Here is a 20,031-nt window from a genome sequence, read left to right on the forward strand (position 1 = left end):
GAGGGGCGCCATGGAGTCATAAGTAGCTAGCCATCTGAACACAAGCTGGGGTCTGATCAGCCCCGGCTGGATCACCTGAAGGAGGTTGTATGATGTTGAAAGACCCGAAACACCCGATGATTCCAGGAACATCACTGAAGATATGTCCAGAAGCATCAATAGATGTATGTACACAGTCGCTGGGCATTCAAGATGAGGTAGTAAATTGGATTAGACATAGGCTTCGTGGAAGAAGTCAGAGTGGCCAGAAGAGCTTACTCCATGCTGTATCTCTGAATAAATAAACTCTTTGTACATGTTATGTTTCCTAGTGGTCATAGTTGCATATGCAATTGTTCAGAGCGTCCCCTAGTGGTTACAGTTCTTTGAATGATTCTAGAAGCTTCTCTGGTATCGAATTATTTGGACAGGGACTATCAGATTGACTAACTCCTATTTACAAATTTGAATGGAATATTTCTTATCAATGGGTATAAGAACGGCTAAACATGTTTTCTTTTTCTATTTTGTTCTTAGCTACTGGACTTCGACTCTACATTTCTGATTCCCTTTGTTCTATTAGCACTTAATAAAATAATTGTGAAGAAAGAAGTTCAAAGTTCGAAGTAAATTTTTCATCAAAGTACATATATGTCAGCATATACCAATCTCGAGATTCATTTTCTTGCAGGCAATCGCAGTTTTATGCCTCTGTCTTAAGAGAAAGAGACATAAAACTTCAAAGAACCTTGGATGAAAAACATCAGAATCCAACGACGTGTATATCTAAAAATGAATAAATAAAAATAGAATAAAATTGGTGAGACTACAACTAGAGGTCATGGGTTAAGAGTGAAAGGTAAGATGTTTAAGGGGAACATGAGGGGAAACTTCTTCACTCACAGGTAGTGAGAGTGTGGAATGAGCTGGCAGCACAAGTGGTGGATGTGACTTTGATTTCATCATTTAAGAGGTTTAGATAGGTAGGTAGTTGGGAGGGGTATGGAGGCCTATGGTCCGAGTGCAGGTCGATGGGTCGAGGAAATTTAAATGGTTCAGCATAGACGGGATGGGCAGAAGGGCCTGTTTCTGTGCTGAAGTTTTCTATGACAATAAATGAATATAGAAGTTGGCAGGTTATGTTGCAATTGAAGAATTTGGTGAAGCCTCAGTTTTGGTCACCCTTTTAGAGGAAAGAATTATTAATCTGGAAAGAGTTCACAAAAAGATTTGAAAAGATGTTTCCTGTACAAGAGGGACTGAATTATAGGGAGAGGTTAGATAGGCTGGGCCTTTACTCCTCGGAGCATAAGACTGAGGGGTGATCACAAAGAGGTATAAAAAAAATCAGGAGGGACATAGATAGGGTGAGCATTCTGTTTTTTCCAGGGTTGGCTAATCAAAAACATAGTTTTAAAGTTAGAGGAAAACCAATTAATAAGAACCTGAGGGGAAACTTTTTTGTTATACAAGAGGTAGTACTGTAGATATAATGACACAGACTATGCTGGAGAAACTCAGCAGGTACGGAGAGGAATGAACAGTCAGTGTTTCAGGCCGAGACCCTTCATCAGCATTGGAATGGAAGGGGAAAGAAGCCAGAATAATAAGGTGGGTGGAGGGGAAGGAGGACAGGCTGGCTGACCGGATGAAGCCGGGTGAGGGGTAAGGTAGGTGGGTGGAGGAGGGGGGATGAAGTAAGAAGCTGGGAGGTGAATTTCTCCTTCCTCCACCTGCACTATTTTTCCATTCCCCATTCTGGTTCCCCTCTCACCCATTCTATTCTCCCCACCTCCCTCTGGGTCCCCTCCTCCTTCCCTTTCTTCCATGGTCCATTCTCCTCTCCTATCAGATTCCTTCCTCTCCAGCCCTTTACCTTTTCCACCCATCTACTCATTTATTCTGGTTCCTTTCCCCTTCCTTTCCAATCCGATGAAGGGTCTCCGTCTGAAACATCAGCTGTTTATTCCTCTCCATGGATGCTGCCTGACCTGTGAGTTCCTTCAGCATTTTGTGTGTATTAATATGAATTTACAGAACGTCTTGTAGAACCAGTTACCAGAGTCAGTGGATGAGGCAAAGACATTAGGTACATTTAAGAACGATGTGGACAGCTATACAGATGTCAGGAATTTAGAGAGATATAGACTAGTGTAGTTATTAGCGCAATACTATTACACCCTGGGGCACCGGAATTCAATCTCAGCGTCCTCTGTAATGAGTCTCTGTATGTCCTCCCCATGGAATTACTAACAGTTATTTATTTTAAAAACATACTTTTAAAAAGTGATGAGAAATGGGATTATCTTGAATATATATATTGGTTGGTATGAACAAGTCAAGATGACAAAGATTTTTTTCTTAAAGATCTTTCATTACAGCCTGTGATTTGTCATTCCTCCTTTCTGCAGCTTGCTGGACAGAGAAGGTTCAGTCCTTTCCCACCTACATCCACAACACTTCACAAGCCCTCGATCTTCTCAATAGACAATACACAATAGGTGCAGGAGTAGGCCATTCGGCCCTTCGAGCCAGCACCGCCATTCACTGTGATCATGGCTGATCATCCACAATCAGTATCCAGTTCCTGTCTTATCCCCATAACCTTTGATTCCGCTATCTTTAAGAGCTCTATCCATCTCTTTCTTGAAAGCATCCGGAGACTTGGCCTCCACAGCCTTCTGGGGCAGAGCATTCCATACATCCACCACTCTCTGGGTGAAAGAGTTTTTCCTCAACTCCGTTCTAAATGGCCTACCCCTTATTCTTAAACTGTGGCTTCTGGTTCTGGACTCACCCATCAGCGGGAACATGCTTCCTGCCTCCAGCATGTCTAATCCCTTAATAATCTTATATGTTTCAATAAGATCCCCTCTCAGCCTTCTAAATTCCAGAGTATACAAGCCCAGTCGCTCCAATCTTTCGACATATGACAGTCCTGCCATCCCGGGAATTAACCTTGTGAACCTACGCTGCACTCCCTCAATAGCAAGAATGTCCTTCCTCAAATTTGGAGACCAAAACTGCACACAGTACTCCAGGTGTGGTCTCACCAGGGCCCTGAACAGCTGCAGAAGGACCTCTCGACAGCTTTCAATCCCCTGACCCTGATTGCCTGGTTTTCACCATGGATGTCCAGTCCCAATATGCTCCTATTCCCCATCAAAAAGGCCTTAATGTTCTCTGCTTCTTCCTCGACAACAGACCTGCCCAGTTCTCCTCCATCTGGCAGAACTGGTCCTCACCCTCAGCAATTTCTCGTTTGCCTCTTCCCATTTACTATAAACTCAAGGGGTGGCTATGGTAGGAATAAATGAGGTAGTTATAGAGTATAAGAAATGCAGGAGAACACAAGAAGAAAATTACAAAGGCTAAAAGAAGGCATGAGGTTTTCATAGCAGTCACGATGAAGGAGAATCTTAAGGGATTCTTCAGATATGTTAAGAGCAAAAGGATAGCAAGGGACAAAGTTGGTTCTCTGGAAGGCCAGAATGGTAATCCATGCACAATGCCAAAAGAGATGGGGGAGATCTTAAATGAAGTTTTTGCATCTGTATTTACTCAGGAGATGGACACAGAGTCTGTAGAAGTGAGGCAAAGCGACATCAACTTCATGGACTCCAGACAGATTACAAAGGTTAAAGTGTTTGCTATCTTGAGGCAGATAAGGGTGGATACATCTCCAGGGCCTGACAAGGTGTTCCCTCGGATCCTATAGAAGTTTAGTGTAGAAATTGTATGGGCCCTAGCAGAGATATTTAAAATATCCGTAGCTATGGGTGAGGTGCCGAGGGTTGGAGGAAAGCTAATGTTGTTCCATTTGGATAGACAGGGACTGATTAGGGATAGTCAGCATGGCTTTGTGCATGGTAGGTCGTGTCTAACCAATCTTATCAAGTTTATCAAGGAATTTCCCAGGAAAGTTGATGATAGCAAGATAGTGGATGTTGTCTACGTGGACTTTAGCAAGATCTTCGACAAGATTTCCACATGGGAGGTTGGTCAATAAGTTTCAGTCCCTCAGCATGCAGAATGGGGTAGTAGATTGGATTAGACATTGACTACATGGAAGAAGTCAGAGTGGTAGTAGATGGTTGCCTCTCTGATTGGAGGTCTGTGACTAGTGGAGCGCCGCAGGGATTGGTGCTGCGTTCACTGGTGTTTATTATCTATGTTAATGATCTGAATGATAATGTGGTTAACTGGATCAGTACATGTAGTGTACTTGAATTTTCAGAAGGCCTTTGACAAGCTGCCTCATGTGCTTAGCAAGATAAGAGCCCATGGCATTACAGGGAAGTTACTAGCATGGGTGGAGCATTGGCTGATCGGCAGAAAACAGAGAGTGGGAATACAGTAAAGGGATCCTATTCTGGCTGCCGGTTACCAGTGGAGTTCCACAGGGTTCGGTGTTGGGACCGCTGCTTTTTACGATATATATCAATGATTTGGACATGGGATTAATAGACTTGTGGCTAAATTTGCCAATGATAAAAAGATAGGTGGAGGAGCGGGTAGTGTTCAGGAAACAAAGAGTCTGCAGAGAGACTTAGATAGTTTAGGGGAATGGGCAAAGAAGTGGCAAATGAAATACAATGTTGGAAAATATATGGTCATGCACTTTGGTGGAAGAAATAAACGGGCAGACTATTATTTAGATCGGGAGAAAATTCAAATTGCAGACATGCAAAGGGACTTGGGAGTCCTTGTGCAGGACACTCTAAAGGTTAACCTCCAGGTTGAGTCGGTGGTGAAGAAGGTGAATGCTATGTTGGCATTCATTTCTAGAGGTATAGAATATAAGACCGGGGATGTGATGTTGAGGCTGTGTAAGGCACTTGGAGTATTGTGTGCAGTTTTGGGCTGCTTATTTTAGAAAGGATATACTGACATTGGAGAGGGTTCAGAGAAGATTCACGAGAATGATTCCAGGAATGAAAGGGATACCGTATGACGAACATCTGGCAGCCCTTGGGCTGTATTCTCTGGAGTTCAGGAGAATGAGGGGGGATCTCACAGAAACATTCCAAATGTTAAAAGGCCTGAACAGATTAGATATGGCAAAGTTATTTCCCACGGTAGGGGATTCTAGGACAAGAGGTTATGACTTCAGGATTGAAGGACGTCTACTTAGAACAGAGATGCGGAGAAATTACTTTAGTCAGAGGGTCGTAAATCTGTGGAATTTGTTGTCATTGAGTGTATTTACGGCAGAGATAGATAGTTTCTCGATTAGCCAGGGCATCAAAGGGTATGGTTGGAAGGCAGGGAAGTGGGGATGACTGGAAGAATTGGATCAGCCCATGATTGAATGGTGGAGCGGACTGGATGGGCCGAATGGCCTACTTCTGCCCCTCTATCTTATGGTCTGATATATGTACATTTATTAAATAGTTAGGTTAAAGTAAGTGGTGAAAAAATAACAGAAATAATAAGTAGTGAAATGGTGTTCATGGGTTCAATGTAAATTCAGAAATCGATGGCAGAGGAGAGAACCTACTCCTGCAGCTCTATAAAACTCTGGTTAGGCCACACTTGGAGTACTGTGTCTAGTTCTGGTCACCTCACTATAGGAAGGATGTGGAAGCATTGGAAAGGGTACAGAGGAGATTTACCAGGATGCTGCCTGGTTTAGAAAGTATGCATTATGATCAGAGATTAAGGGAGCTAGGGCTTTACTCTTTGGAGAGAAGGAGGATGAGAGGAGACATGATAGAGGTGTACAAGATAATAAGAGGAATAGATAGAGTGTATAGCCAGCGCCTCTTCCCCAGGGCACCACTGCTCAATACAAGAGGACATGGCTTTAAGCTAAGGGTTGGGAAGTTCAAGGGGGATATTAGAGGAAGGTTTTTTACTCAGAGAATGGATGGTGCGTGGAATGCGCTGCCTGAGTCAGTGGTGGAGGCAGATACACTAGTGAAGTTTAAGAGACTACTAAACAGGCATATGGAGGAATTTAAGGTGGGGGGTTATATGGGAGGCAGGGTTTGAGGGTCAGCACAACATTGTGGGCTGAAAGGCCTGTACTGTGCTGTACTGTTCTATGTTCTATGTTCAATGAATCAGAGCTGTTCTGGGATATCAGAGATGTCCTCCTCCTTCTTCAATGGACACAGTTCCCCTTTCTCCATCATTGATGTTGCCATCACCAGCATCTCCTCTATTTGTCGACACCTGTGCTCACCTCATCTTTCCACCCCCTTAACAGTGATAGAGTTCCTCTCGGCCTTACCTACCACCCCATGGGTCTCCGCATCCAACACATCTTTTTCCACAACTTCCCCCATCTCCAAAGGGATCCTACCACCACGTACATCTTTACCTCCCTCCCACTCTCTGCTTTCCGCAGGTATTGCCCCCTCTGTGATTCCCTTGTCCATTCATCCCTCCCCCCTAATCTCATACTTGGCACATATCTCTGCAAGCAACGGGAACACTACATCTGCCCATCCATGTCCTCCCTCACATCCGTTCAGGGTTAGAACTGTGTAGATGAGGCAACACTTCAGCTGAGAATCTGTTGTGGATCCTATAGTATCCGGTGTTCCTAGTGCAGTCTCCTCTATACTGGAGAGACCCAATGTAAATTTGGGGACTGCTATGTTGAGCACCTCCACTCCATCTGCCATAAGCGGAGTATCCTGGTGGCCATCCATTACAATTCCTATCCCCATTCCCATTCCAGCATGCTCATTTGTCATGATGGGACTGTTCTCAAGGTGGAGGAGCAACATCCTACTACACTCCCTCTAGGTAGCCTTCAGCCTGGTGGCATGAACATTGGTTCCTCCTTCCTGCATTTCCCCCCTCCCCTTTCCCTCTTCTATTCCCAAATCTGGACTCTTATCTCTCCTCCTCACCCGCCTATCACCTCCCCCTTCTTCCCTTTCTCCGTTCTCCTCTCCCATCAGATTCCTTCTTCTCCAGTCCTTTACCTTCCTCCTTCTCCTCCCCCCCCTCTCATTTCTGGCATTTTCCCCCTTCCTTTCCGGTCCTGATGAAGGGGCTCAGCCCAAAACATCAACTGTTTATTCATTCCATTGATGCTGTCTGACCTGCTGAGCTCCTCCAGCATTTTGTGTGTGTTGTTCTGGATTCCAGCACCCCTTGTGTTCACAGTAATATTATTTTAACTTTTGTTGGGAGTGATATTGTTGTACACCACCAGGAGTTTTGCCAAGCCCTTTACTTCGGAAGGACTGACGTCAACTATATGTCTTCTGGAAGGTGGAGGAAATGGAGGCTAACATCTGCACAAAGTGCAGTAGGAACTCAGAACTCAGCAGGTTAGGCATCATCTATGGAGTGCCTCAAAAAGGCCGCATCTGTCATTAAGGACCCCCATCACCCAGGACCTTGCTACCATCAGGGAGGAGGTACAGGAGCCTGAAGACACACACTCAGCCTCTCAGGAAGTTCCTCCCTCTCCACCATCAGATTTCTGAATGGACAATGAACCCCTGAACATTACCTCACCATTTTTGTTATTTTTTGCTCTCTTTAAACAGTACTTATTTTATTATATATTTCTTATTGTTATTGATAGTTTTATTTAATTATCTATTTTTTATTGTTATTTATAGGTTTGTTTAATTATCTATTGCAACGTATTGCTGCCGCAAAAAACAAAATATTTCACCACATATGCCAGTGATATTAAATTTGATCCTGTTCTGATTCTGGGATAAACAGTCGATGTTTTGGGCTAAACAGACATCCCACCTGTCCCGGGAGTTCCGGGTGTCTCCCGCATAACAATCGCAGCCCCCTGATGCCTGCAAATTATATACAATATCCCGGAAATCTAGTTTTTTTAGAGAGGGAGAGGGAGGGGGAAATGAAAAGAAAAAAAGAAAATGAATGAATCCTGCTTGATTTCTCTTTGTGCCAAGTAGACCTATTAGTTTCCTCTGTGGGCGGGCTTTACAGTCGACCTCTCTCTTTCTTCCATAGCCCATCAGTTCAGTTACTGCCGTCTGTAATGACGCTGAAATCATCCGGACAGCTGTCGGTGATGAAGTACAAAAGCCTGGCGAAATTCCAAATTCGTCCGCCAAGACATCTTTAAAAACGCGCTCGCAGCAAGCAAATTCTTCGGGTTTTTTTCCTGAATCACTTCCACTTACAGGTACATCGAAGCCCGCGATGGGCTGGGTTTAAGTGCAACCGTTTTCAGAAGAAAAACCGATTTTAATAAATACCCGGCCCCCACCGAGGTCTTGTCATTAGGATAGTGAACTGTTTACCTGTGCTGTGCACTTTATATGCATTTTGAATTACACTTTATTAAATAATATGGTAATATATTGCTTTATTGTGGCGTGCGTGATATGCGTATTGTGGCTACACCGTGGTTCGGACAGAGGTTGTTTCATTTGTGGACAATCAGCCAGATGACAATAAACTTGAACTGGAAGATACAGAACTTCTAAATCACTCATTTAAAATCCCCCGTTTCGATGTAAAAAAGTAAGTTCTGATCCCGACTATTGCAGTGTGTGTGTGTGAGAGAGAGAGAGACAGAGACAGAGACAGACGACGGATGTATATGCGATCGGACGTTGTCCGAATGGACGTTAAGCGGTGCACGCCTGTGATAAGGATACACCTTATGCTTTTATTTCTTTTAGGGACCACAACGTATTAGGGAAGTTAAGTGCAGGGAAGGCTGCTCAAGTATTTCACAACGTAAACACGAGGAAATCTGCAGATGCTGGAATTTCAAGCAACACACATCACAGTTGCTGGAGACCCTGTCGGCCTGAAACGTCGACTGTACCTCTTCCTAGAGATGCTGCCTGGCCTGCTGCGTTTACCAGCAACTTTTATGTGTGTTGCCTCAAGTATTTAACAGTTTTTTTCAGCAGAAACCCGAAGTCTGACAGAGAAGGTCACTAGAGCTGAGGTGTACTTTACATCTTTCATCTTTGAGCATAACCTGCCATTCCAGGTGTGTAAGCACACAGGCAAGCTATTCAGGAAAATGTTTCCTGATTCAGAAATAGCAAAAAAACTATGTCTGCTCATCAACCAAGACAGCAGCTGTTGTGAACATGGCACATTAAGACAGAATTCAGAAGTCAGCTGTCTCACAAAACATTTGTGAATCTGATGTCTTGCAAAATTAACAAATTCATTGACACAGACTGCTATGAGGTTGAGACCTCCCTGAAATGAGTTTTTGCAGGGTGGGATGGCCGGCTAAGAAATATATTCTGTTCCCCCTGACCCTGGCTGGCTTCACATTTCTGTCGGCAGTGCGTTTAAACAAAATTGAAGGGCTCGTCCCTTTAAGGAGAGCGGCTCCCTGAGGGGACCGGAGGAGACTGACCGTCATTGGAAGGAGAGCGACCAATGGAGAGGCTGCTTCTTGCGGGGCGCTGTAGCCTGGAGGGTATAAAAGGCTGAGGCCGAGGGTGGCGTCTGTTTGGTAGAGTGGATGACCCAGCTGGTCGAAGGTAAGGTGTGTGGGGTGGGGAGTGTTTTAAAGGAGATATGAGAGATTATACAAATTCCCGAAATCTTGAGCATCTCAGCTTCTTGCTTTAACCCACCCACCTATCACCTGCCAGTTTGTACTCCTTCCCCGCTTTATTCTGGATTCTTCTCTCTTGTTTTCCAGTCTTGATGATATTCGGCCCGAAATGCCGACTGTTTATTCCTCTGTGTAGATGCCGCCTGACCTGAGTTCCGCCAGCACTTTTTGTGTCTCACCTCCCTCCTTCCAGCTTCATACATGAGCCCCCCACCCACCCACCTGTCAGCTGCCAGATTGTAGTCCTTCTCCCCCACCCCCACCCTTCTTATTCTGGCTTCTTCCCCCCCCCCCCCCTTCCTTTCCAGTTCTGGTGATGGGTTTCGGCCCAGAACGTCGACTGTTTGCTGTAATCTGATCTGCTGAGTTCTTCCAGTGTTTTGCGTGTGTTGCTCTGGATCGCCAGCATTTTTAGATTTTTTTTTGTGTGTGGAGGAGATGTAATGAGCTGACTACAAAGGCAGTGCTTGAGGCAAATATGTTAGTTAGAACATAGAATAGTACAGCACAGTACAGGCCCTTGGGCCCACATTGTTGTGCTGACCCTCAAACCCTGCCTCCCATATAAATAGAACATAGAATAGTACAATTTAAGAATTATATGGACAGGTATGTGGATGCCAGGAATTGAGACAGATATGGACTGAGCTGTGAGGAATGGATTTGGCTTTAATGTATCTCGTGGTTGGCATGAACAACTCAATAGAACAAAGATTCTTTTATTTATATAAGACAGATGTTTCATTCCAGCTTATAATTTGTCATTACCCCTTCCTACAGCTTGCTGGCCACAGTAATATTATTTTAACTTTTGCTAACAGTGATCTTGTTGTACACCACCTGGAGTTTTGCCAAGCCCTGTGCTTTGGAAGGACTGATGTCAAAAGGCCTGAAATGTTGGCTGTCCTTGGGGGTTGGCATGGTAGCGTAACATATAGTGCCTCTCCCAACAGCTCCAATCAGTATTCAATTCCCACCACTGTTAGTCAGGAGTTTGTAGGTTCCCCCTCATGACTGCAGGCTCCAGTTTCCTCGCATATTTTTAAAAAGACATATTGGTTATGAGTTGTGGGCAGACACTGGAAGCATGATGACACTTGTAGGCTGCTGCAGCAAATCCTTAGACTGTGTTGGTCAGGACTTCCCTTGACCTCCAACACGCAGAGGAAATGATCCATGTTTGTCCAGCCTCTCCTTTTAACTACTACCCTCTAATCGAGCCAGCACCCTCTCTGAAGCCTCAACATTCTTCCTGTAATGGGGACGACCAGACCTGCACACAATACTTCAAATGCAGCCTAACCAAGATTTATACACCTGTACTGTGTCTGACTGGCTCTTGCCCCTGTCAGAGATGTCACAGAAGCAAACCCTTTGGCCCGTCTGGTCCATGCTGAACTGTTACCCTGCCTCGTCCCATTGACCAGCAGCTGGACTATACCTCTCTCATCCATGAATGTATCCAAATTTCTCTTAAATGCTGCAATTAAACCCAAGTCCACTGCTTCAGTTGGCAGCACATTCCACACATGTATCAGCCTCTGAGTGAATAAGTTAGGTCCTCAAGTCTTAACAACATCCTTGTAAATTTCTGTTTCAATTTTATTGAAACCTTTTCTGTAGGTAGGTGACCAGAATTGTACACAATGCACCAAATCTGTCCTCAAACATCTTAGACCATAAAGAGTTCAGTCGTTTGGTCATCCAGTCTGCTCTGCCATCTCATGGCTGACCCATTTCCATTTTCCTCTCCACCCCAGTCGTTCTCTCTCTATCCCTTCATGCCCTGACTAATCACGAATCTGTCAACCTCTGCCTTAAATATACCCAATGACTTGGATATAGAAATTCTCTGGCTAAAGAAATCCCTCCTCATCCCCATTCTAAATAGACGTCCCTCTTTTCAGAGGCTGTGTTCTCTTGTGTTAGACTCCATCACCATTGGAAACGTCCTTAGCATGAGAAAGTCTTAACAATGCTGGAAATCCAAAGGAATACACACAAAATGCTGGAGGAACTCAGCGGATCAGGTACAATCTATGGAAATGAATAAACATATAGAACATATAGAATAGTACAGCACAGTACAGGCCCTTCGGCCCACAATGTTGTGCCGACCCTCAAACCCTGCCTCCCATATAAGCCCCCACCTTAAATTCCTCCATATACCTGTCTAGTAGTCTCTTAAGCTTCACTAGTCTATCTGCCTCCACCACTGACTCAGGCAGTGCATTCCATGCACCAACCACTCTCTGAGTAAAAAAAAACCTTCCTCTAATATCCCCTTTGAACTTCCCACCCTTACCTTAAAGCCATGTCCTCTTGTATTGAGCAGTGGTGCCCTGGGGAAGAGGTGCTGGCTATCCACTCTATCTATTCCTTTTATTATCTTGTACACCTCTATCATGTCTCCTCTCATCCTCCTTCTCTCCAAAGAGTAAAGCCCTAGCTCCCTTAATCTGATCATAATGCATACTTTCTAAACCAGGCAGCATCCTGGTAAATCTCCTCTGTAACCCTTTCCAATGCTTCCACATCCTTCCTATAGTGAGGTGACCAGAACTGGACACAGTACTCCAAGTGTGGCCTAACCAGAGTTTTATAGAGCTGCATCATTACATCGCGACTCTTAAACTCTATCCCTCGACTTATGAAAGCTAACACCCCATAAGCTTTCTTAACTACCCTATCCACCTGTGAGGCAACTTTCAGGGATCTGTGGACATGTACCCCAAGATCCCTCTGCTCCTCCACACTACCAAGTATCCTGCCATTTACTTTTTACTCTGCCTTGGAGTTTATCTTTCCAAAGTGTACCACCTCATACTTCTCTGGGTTGAACTCCATCAGCCACTTCTCAGTCCACTTCTGCATCCTATCAATGTCTCTCTGCAATCTTTGACAATCCTGTACACTATCTACAACACCACCAACCTTTGTGTCGTCTGCAAACTTGCCAACCCACCCTTCTACCCCCACATCCAGGTCGTTAATAAAAATCACGAAAAGTAGAGGTCCCAGAACAGATCCTTGTGGGACACCACTAGTCACAATCCTCCAATCTGAATGTACTCCCTCCACCACCACCCTCTGCCTTCTGCAGGCAAGCCAAATCTGAATCCACCTGGCCAAACTTCCCTGGATCCCATGCCTTCTGACTTAATGAATAAGCCTACCGTATGGAACCTTGTCAAATGCCTGACTAAAATCCATATAGATCACATCCACTGCACTACCCTCATCAATATGCCTGGTCACCTCCTCAAAGAACTTGTTAGACACGATCTGCCCTTCACAAAGCCATGCTGACTGTCCCTGATCAGTCCATGATTCTCTTTCTTTCTTTTTAAATCACAAAAAGGATTAATATGAGAATAAAAGCGAGCTAGTTTGTCTTTGGACATATGTGCTCTATGAGCAACTTTAAATTGAATTAGGGAATGTTTAGCACAAATAGAGGAACATGATTCTCTAAATGCCTATAGATCCTATCTCTAAGAATCTTTTCCAACAGCTTTCCCACCACAGACATAAGACTCACTGGTCTATAATTACCCGGACTATCCCTACTACCTTTTTTGAACAAGGGGACAACATTTGCCTCCCTCCAATCCTCCGGTACCATTCCCGTGGACAACGAGGACATAAAGATCCTAGCCAGAGGCTCAGCAATCTCTTCTCTCGCCTCGTGGAGCAGCCTGGGGAATATTCCGTCAGGCCCTGGGGACTTATCTGTCCTGATGTATTTTAACAACTCCAACACCTCCTCTCCCTTAATATCAACATGCTCCAGAACATCAACCTCACTCATATTGTCCTCACCATCATCAAGTTCCCTCTCATTGGTGAATACCGAAGAGAAGTATTCATTGAGGACCTCCCTCACTTCCACAGCCTCCAGGCACATCTTCCCACCTTTATCTCTAATCGGTCCTACCTTCACTCCTGTCATCCTTTTTTCTTCACATAATTGAAGAATGCCTTGGGGTTTTCCTTTACCCTACTCGCCAAGACCTTCTCATGCCCCCTTCTTGCTCTTCTCAGCCCCTCCTTAAGCTCCTTTCTTGCTTCCCTATATTCCTCAATAGACCCATCTGATCCTTGCTTCCTAACCTTCATGTATGCTGCCTTCTTCCACCTGACTAGATTTTCCACCTCACTTGTCACCCATGGTTCCTTCACCCTACCATTCTTTATCTTCCTCACCGGGACAAATTTATCCCTAACATCCCGCAAGAGATCTCTAAACATCGACCACATGTCCATAGTACATTTCCCTGCAAAAACATCATCCCAATTCACACCCGCAAGTTCTAGCCTTATAGCCTCATAATTTGCCTTTCCCCAATTAAAAATTAAAAATTTTCCTGTGCTCTCTGATTCTATCCTTTTCCATGATAATGCTAAAGGCCAGGGAGCGGTGGTCACTGTCCCCCAGATGCTCACCCACTGAGAGATCTGTGACCTGACCCAGTCAATTACCTAGTACTAGATCTAGTATGGCACTCCCCCTGGTCGGCCTGGCCACATACTGTGACAGGAATCCGTCCTGGACACACTTAACAAACTCTGCCCCATCTAAACCCTTGGAACTAATCAGGTGCCAATCAATATTAGGGAAGTTAAAGTCACCCATGATAACAACCCTGTTATTTTTGCACCTTTCCAAAATCTGCTCCTCTGTATCTCTGCTGCTACCAGGAGGCCTATAGAATACCCCCAATAGAGTAACTGCTCCCTTCCTGTTCCTGACTTCCACCCATATTGACTCAAAAGAGGATCCTGCTACATTACCCACCCTTTCTGTAGCTGTAATAGTATGCCTGACCAGTAATGCCACCCCTCCTCCCCTTTTTCCGCCCTCCCTATCCCTTTTAAAGCAGTGAAATCCAGGAATATTGAGAATCCATTCCTGCCCTGGTGCCAGCCAAGTCTCTGTAATGGCCACTACATCATAATTCCATGTATGTATCCAAGCTCTCAGTTCATCACCTTTGTTCCTGATGCTTCTTGCATTGAAGTACACACATTTCAGCCCTTCTACCTTACTGTCTTTACACAGTTTATTCTGCTTCTCTTTCCTCAAAGCCTCTCTATATGTTAGATCTGGCTTTACTCTGTGCACTTCTTTCACTGCTCTATCGCTCTGGGTCCCATCCCCTTCGCAAATTAGTTTAAACCCTCCCGAACCATGCTAGCAAACCTACCTGCAAGGATATTGCTCCCCCTTGAGTTCAGGTGCAACCCATCCAATCTGTACAGGTCCCACCCTCCCCAGAAGAGATCGCAATGATCTAAAAATCTAAAACCCTGCTCCCTGCACCAACTCCTCAGCCACGCATTCAACTGCTATCTCCTCCCATTCTTACCATCACTGTCACAGTCAATGTTTCAGGCCCAGACCTTTCTTCAGGACTGGAATGGAAGACACCAGAATATAAGGTGGAGGGAGGGGAAGGTGACTAGCTAGAAAGTGATAGGTGAAGTCAAGTGGGTGTGAAAGGTAAAAGTCTGGAGAAGGATTCTAATGGGAGAGGAGAGTGGATCATAGGAGAAAGGGAAGGAAGGGACCTGGGGGAAGTGATAGGCAGATGAAAAGGGATAAAAAGCCAGATTGGGAATCCCCTCCTCTATTCTCAATATGGAGAAGAGAATTGATTAAAAGTATACAAAGTTGGGCCAGCTGGTGGCACTATGACATTGGCGCCAGACCCGGGGGAGTAGGTTCCCGGGTTCGAAACCAGTCGAGTCCACCCGAGTACGCTTTCCATCCGTGCTGGTTTGAGTGTCAAGATCGCAACTCGACCTTGTAAAATAAAAGGGAAAAATACTGCGAAAATGTCTGTGTGAGAAGTGGCGCATCACTCAGTCTCTGTCGCTCTCTCTCCCCGCGCCTTGTAAAAGCCATGAAAGAAACATAATCACAGATGCACACGCACGCAGACACACGCCAAAAAAAAATCCAAAGTTCAGAGACGTCGACACAGTAAATGCAAGCAGGCTTTTTCCACTGAGATTGGATGGGACTACATAGACGTCATTGGTTAAGGGTGAAAAGTTTGAGGGGAACTTCTTCACTGAGGGTCATGAGAGTGAAAAGAACTGCCAGAGCAAGTAGTGTGCGTGAGCTCGATTTGAATGTTTCGGAGGTACATGGATGGTAGAGGTGTAGAGAGCTATGGTCACGCTGCAGGTCAATCAGAGTAGGTAGATTAAATGGACTAGATGGGCCAAAGGGCCTGTTTCTGTGCTGTACTTTTCGATGACTGTATCCCTCTGTTCTACCACATTGCTCAGTACCCAGTCATTCCTTAAGATCTACACTGGTTTATCCTCCCAAAGTGCAACACCACACATCTGCATTAAATTCCACCTGCTTTTTTTTTTAAAACCCATTTTTCCAGTCGGTCGAGGGTCCACTGCAAGCTTTGGCCCACAATATTCTCACCAAGATTTATTTAAAAAAAACTTAAATACAAGATCCAAACACAGTACTCAATATTGCTCTTAAAATGTTTGCCAAGTTTCTTCGATGATACTGAGCAATAGAGGCAGTTGGCTGGCTTCCTGCTGTGACGCATAAGTTCAAGACAATGTGATGCAAACAAGGACATTTTGTGTGCCCACAAGTTGGAAGCAGTTGATTACTAAACTTCTAGGGTGATGATTTTAAGGAAGTGAAAGATTTAAAATGATAGTTTATTAGGATGGAAAACAGCTTCTTTCCCAGGCTGTGAGACGACTGAATAACCTGCCACCACCCATGTCTCACCTCACATTGCTTACTTTTAACATGTCGTAAATGCACAATATAGGAGTTATGGGGAGTTAGTCACCCTGAGGCTGCAGGAGTTAGACAAGTGGGTGATTGTCAGGGAAGGGAAGAGCTCAGATAGTAGAGGGCACCCTTGTGGCCATCCTCCTCAGTAATCGTTATCTCATTTTGGATACTGTTGAGGGGGGTGACCTAACACAGGACCGCCACGGTGATCGGGTCTCTGGCACTGAGCCTGGTTCTGTGGTGTGAAAAAGAGAAGGGAGAGAAGAAGAGGAATGCGGTAGTCATAGGGGATTCCATAATGAGGGGAACAGACAGGAGGTTCTGTCAGCCTGATAGAGGTACCTGCATGGTGTGTTGCCTCTCAGGTGCCAAGGTACAGGATGTCTCGGAGCAGGTGCAGACTATTCTGAAGGGAGAAGGTGAACAGCCTGAAGTCTTGGTGCACATTGGTACCAATGACATGGGTAGAAAAAGGGAGGAGGTCCTGAAGAGAGAATTTAGGGAGTTGGGTAGGAAGCTGAAAAGCAGGACCTTCAGGGTAGTAACCTCAGGATTGCTGCCTGTGCCACGGGCTAACGAGCGCAAGAATAGCATGATCAGGCATATTAATGTGTGGCTGAGAGACTGGTGTAGGGGGTAGGGCTTGGGGTTCCTGGATCATTAGGGCTTCTTCTGGGGGGGGGGGAAGTAACCCATACAAAAAGTAACCTGTACAAAAAGCACGGGCTACACCTGAACCCACAGCATGCAGGTTTAATAGAGCTGTTAGGGAGGGTTTAAACTAATTTGGTAGGGGGATGGGAACTGGAGTGATAGGTCTGAGGAAGGGGAAAAAAGATCTAAATCAAAGATGGCGGGCAACAGAGATGATAGGAAGGACAGGCAGAAGATGAGGCATAATCACAGCAGGTGGAATGATTTACAACAGGAAGCAATAAATACTGGACTGAAAGTGTTATATTTGTGTCAGTGTTATAATTGACACTAATAAAATAGACGATCTTGAAATTCAGCTACAAGTTGGCAAGACTGACGTTGTGGTCATCTCTGAAACTTGACTAAAGGATGTCTGCCGTTGGGAGCTGAATGTCCAATAATATACGGTGTATCAGAAAGATAAGTTAGTCGGCAGAGGTGGTGGTGTGGCCCTGATTGTAAGAAATAATATCAAATCATTACAAAGGGATGACAGGATCAGAAGGTGTAGAGTCTTTATGGGTTGAATTAAGCAATGGCAAGGGTAAAAGGCCCCTAATGGCAGTTGTATACTGGCCTCCAAACAGCAGTCAGGATGTGGATTACAAATTACAATGAGAGTTAGAAAAGCCTTGTCAGAAGGGCAATATCATGATAATCGTTGGGGATTTTAACATGAAAGTGGATTGGAAAAACCAGGCATGAAAGTGGATTGGAAAAACTGGACTTCAAGACAGAATTTGTAGAATGTCTAAGGGATGACTTTTTAGAACAGCTTGTTGTTGAGCCCACTAGGGGATCAGTTGTGCTGGATTGGGTGTTGTGCAATGATCTGGAGGTGATAAGAGAGCTTAAGTTTAAGGAACCTGTAGGGAACAATGATCGCAATATGATTAAGTTCACTTTGAAATTTCAGAAAGAAACTAAATATCAATGTAAACAACAGGAATTCTGCAGATGCTGGAAATTCAAGCAACACACAGGACTGACGAAGGGTCTCGGCCTGAAACGTCGACTGCACCTCTTCCTAGAGATGCTGCCTGGCCTGCTGCGTTCACCAGCAACTTTGATGTGTGTTGCTTAAATATCAATGTGTTGGTATTTCAGTAGAATAAAGGAAATTACAATGGCATGAGAGGGGAACTGGCCAAGGTTGACTGGAAAGGGACACTAACAGGAAGGACAGCAGAGCAGCAATGGCTGGAGTTTCTGCAAAAAATGAGGGAAGTACAAGACAGATATATTCCAATTAAGAAATTTTCAAATGGAAGAAAGACACTACCTTGGCTGACAAGTGAAGTCAGAGCCAAAGTGAAAACAAAAGAGGGAGCCAAAGCTAGTGGGAAGATAGAGGATTGAGAAGCCTTTTAAAAACTTTCAGAAGGAAACGAAGAAGGTCATTTGGAAGGAAAAGATGAATTATTCAAGATTCAAAAAACTTTATTTTCATTCTAACCATATATCAGCTCTGCAGGGCAGAATGAGACAGCGTTTCTCAGGAGCAGTGCAATCATAACATAACAAATGCAACACTAAATAATAAACATAACAATAAATAGTAAAACACAACAGCCACATGTCCATTAAAATCAGTTATAAGTGTCCAGTGCAAGTTAAAAATGTCCAAAGCAGGGTCAGGTAGAGCAGCTATTTAGCAGTCTGACTGCCTGTGGGAGGAAGCTGTTTAGTAGCCTTGTGGTTTTAGTTTTGATGCTCCTGTAACGTTTGCCTGATGGCAGAAGAACAAACAGTTCATGGAGAGGGTGTGGGGGGTCTTTAATGATGTACCGTGTCTTCTGGAGGCATCAACTCTGAAAGAGGTCTTGGACAGAAGGTAGGGAGACCCCAATAACCTTCTCTGCTTCCCTAACCACCCTCTGCAAGGCTTTTTTGTCGACAGCACTGCAGCTGGAGTACCAGGTTGTGATGCTAAAGGTCAGCACACTCTCAACCACGCCTCTGGAGAATGTAGTTAAGATGTTAGTGGAAAGTGATGCTTGTTTAAGCTTCCTCAGAAAGTGCAATCTCTGCTGGGCCAGTTTCACAATCCCAGCTTCCTTCCTGAAGTCCACAATTATGAAAGGAAGCTGGTGACTAACATCAAAGAAGATACTAAAAGCCTTTTTAAGTACATAAAGGGTAAAAGAGAGCTGAGGGTAGATATATGACCCATAGAAAATGATGCTGGAGATATTGTAATGAGAGATGCAGAGGAACTGAATGCGTATTTTGTATCAGTCTTCACAGAGGAAGACATTTGCAGTATACCAGATACTCATTTGTGTCAGGGAAGTGAAGTATGTGCAGTGAAAATTACGACTGAGAGGTGCTCAGGAAGCTTAATGGTCTGAGGGTGGATAAATCTCCTGGACCTGATGGAATGCGCTCTCAGGTTCTGAAGGAAGTAGCTGGAGAGATTGCGGAGGCATTAACAATGATCTTTCAAGAATCGACAGATCTTGGCATTGTACCGGATCACTGGAAAATTGCAAATGTTACTCAGAATCAGGTTTATTATGATGTGATGTGATGTGAAATTTGTTAATTTAGCAGCAGCAATTCAATGCAATACATAATCTAGCAGAGACAAAAATAATAAATAATATAAAAATAATAAACAAGTAAATCAATTGCGTATATTGAATAGATTACCAAAAAACATGCAGAAACAGAAATACAGTATATTTAAAAAAAAAACGTGAGGTGGTGTCCAAAGCTTCAAGGTCCATTTAGGAATTGGATGGCAGAGGGGAAAAAAACTGTTCCTGAATCACTGAGTGTGTGCTGTCAGGCTTCTGTACCTCCTAACAGTGAGAAAAGGGTATGCCCTGGGTGCTGGGGGTCCTTAATAATGGACGCTGCCTTTCTGAAACAACGATCCTTGAAGATGTCCTGGGTACTTTGTAGGCTAGTACCCACGATGGAGCTGACTAGATTTACAACCTTCAGCTTCTTTCAGTCCTCTGCAGTAGCCCCTCCATACCAGACAGTGATGCAGCCTGTCAGAATGCCCTCCACGGTACAACTATAGAAGTTT

General features: G+C 44.5%; 1 protein-coding gene across 4 annotated transcripts in view; it reads left to right on the forward strand.

Moving 5' to 3' along the window:
• The first annotated feature begins 9,360 nt into the window (after window positions 1-9,360).
• LOC140195611 (riboflavin transporter 2-like) overlaps window positions 9,361-20,031 on the forward strand; it is a 74,622-nt gene continuing 63,951 nt past the window's right edge. For all 4 annotated transcript variants that reach the window (XR_011885526.1, XM_072254260.1, XM_072254261.1 and 1 more), the window contains exon 1: window positions 9,361-9,440. Coding sequence is in view for 3 of the 4 variants with exons in the window: in XM_072254260.1 (XP_072110361.1) it covers window positions 9,422-9,440 (19 nt within the window). In the remaining variant the exon portion in view is untranslated. The remainder of the gene's footprint in view (window positions 9,441-20,031) is intronic.

Source organism: Mobula birostris, chromosome 3 (assembly GCF_030028105.1).
Source record: "Mobula birostris isolate sMobBir1 chromosome 3, sMobBir1.hap1, whole genome shotgun sequence".
Taxonomy (NCBI): Eukaryota; Metazoa; Chordata; class Chondrichthyes; order Myliobatiformes; family Myliobatidae; genus Mobula; species Mobula birostris.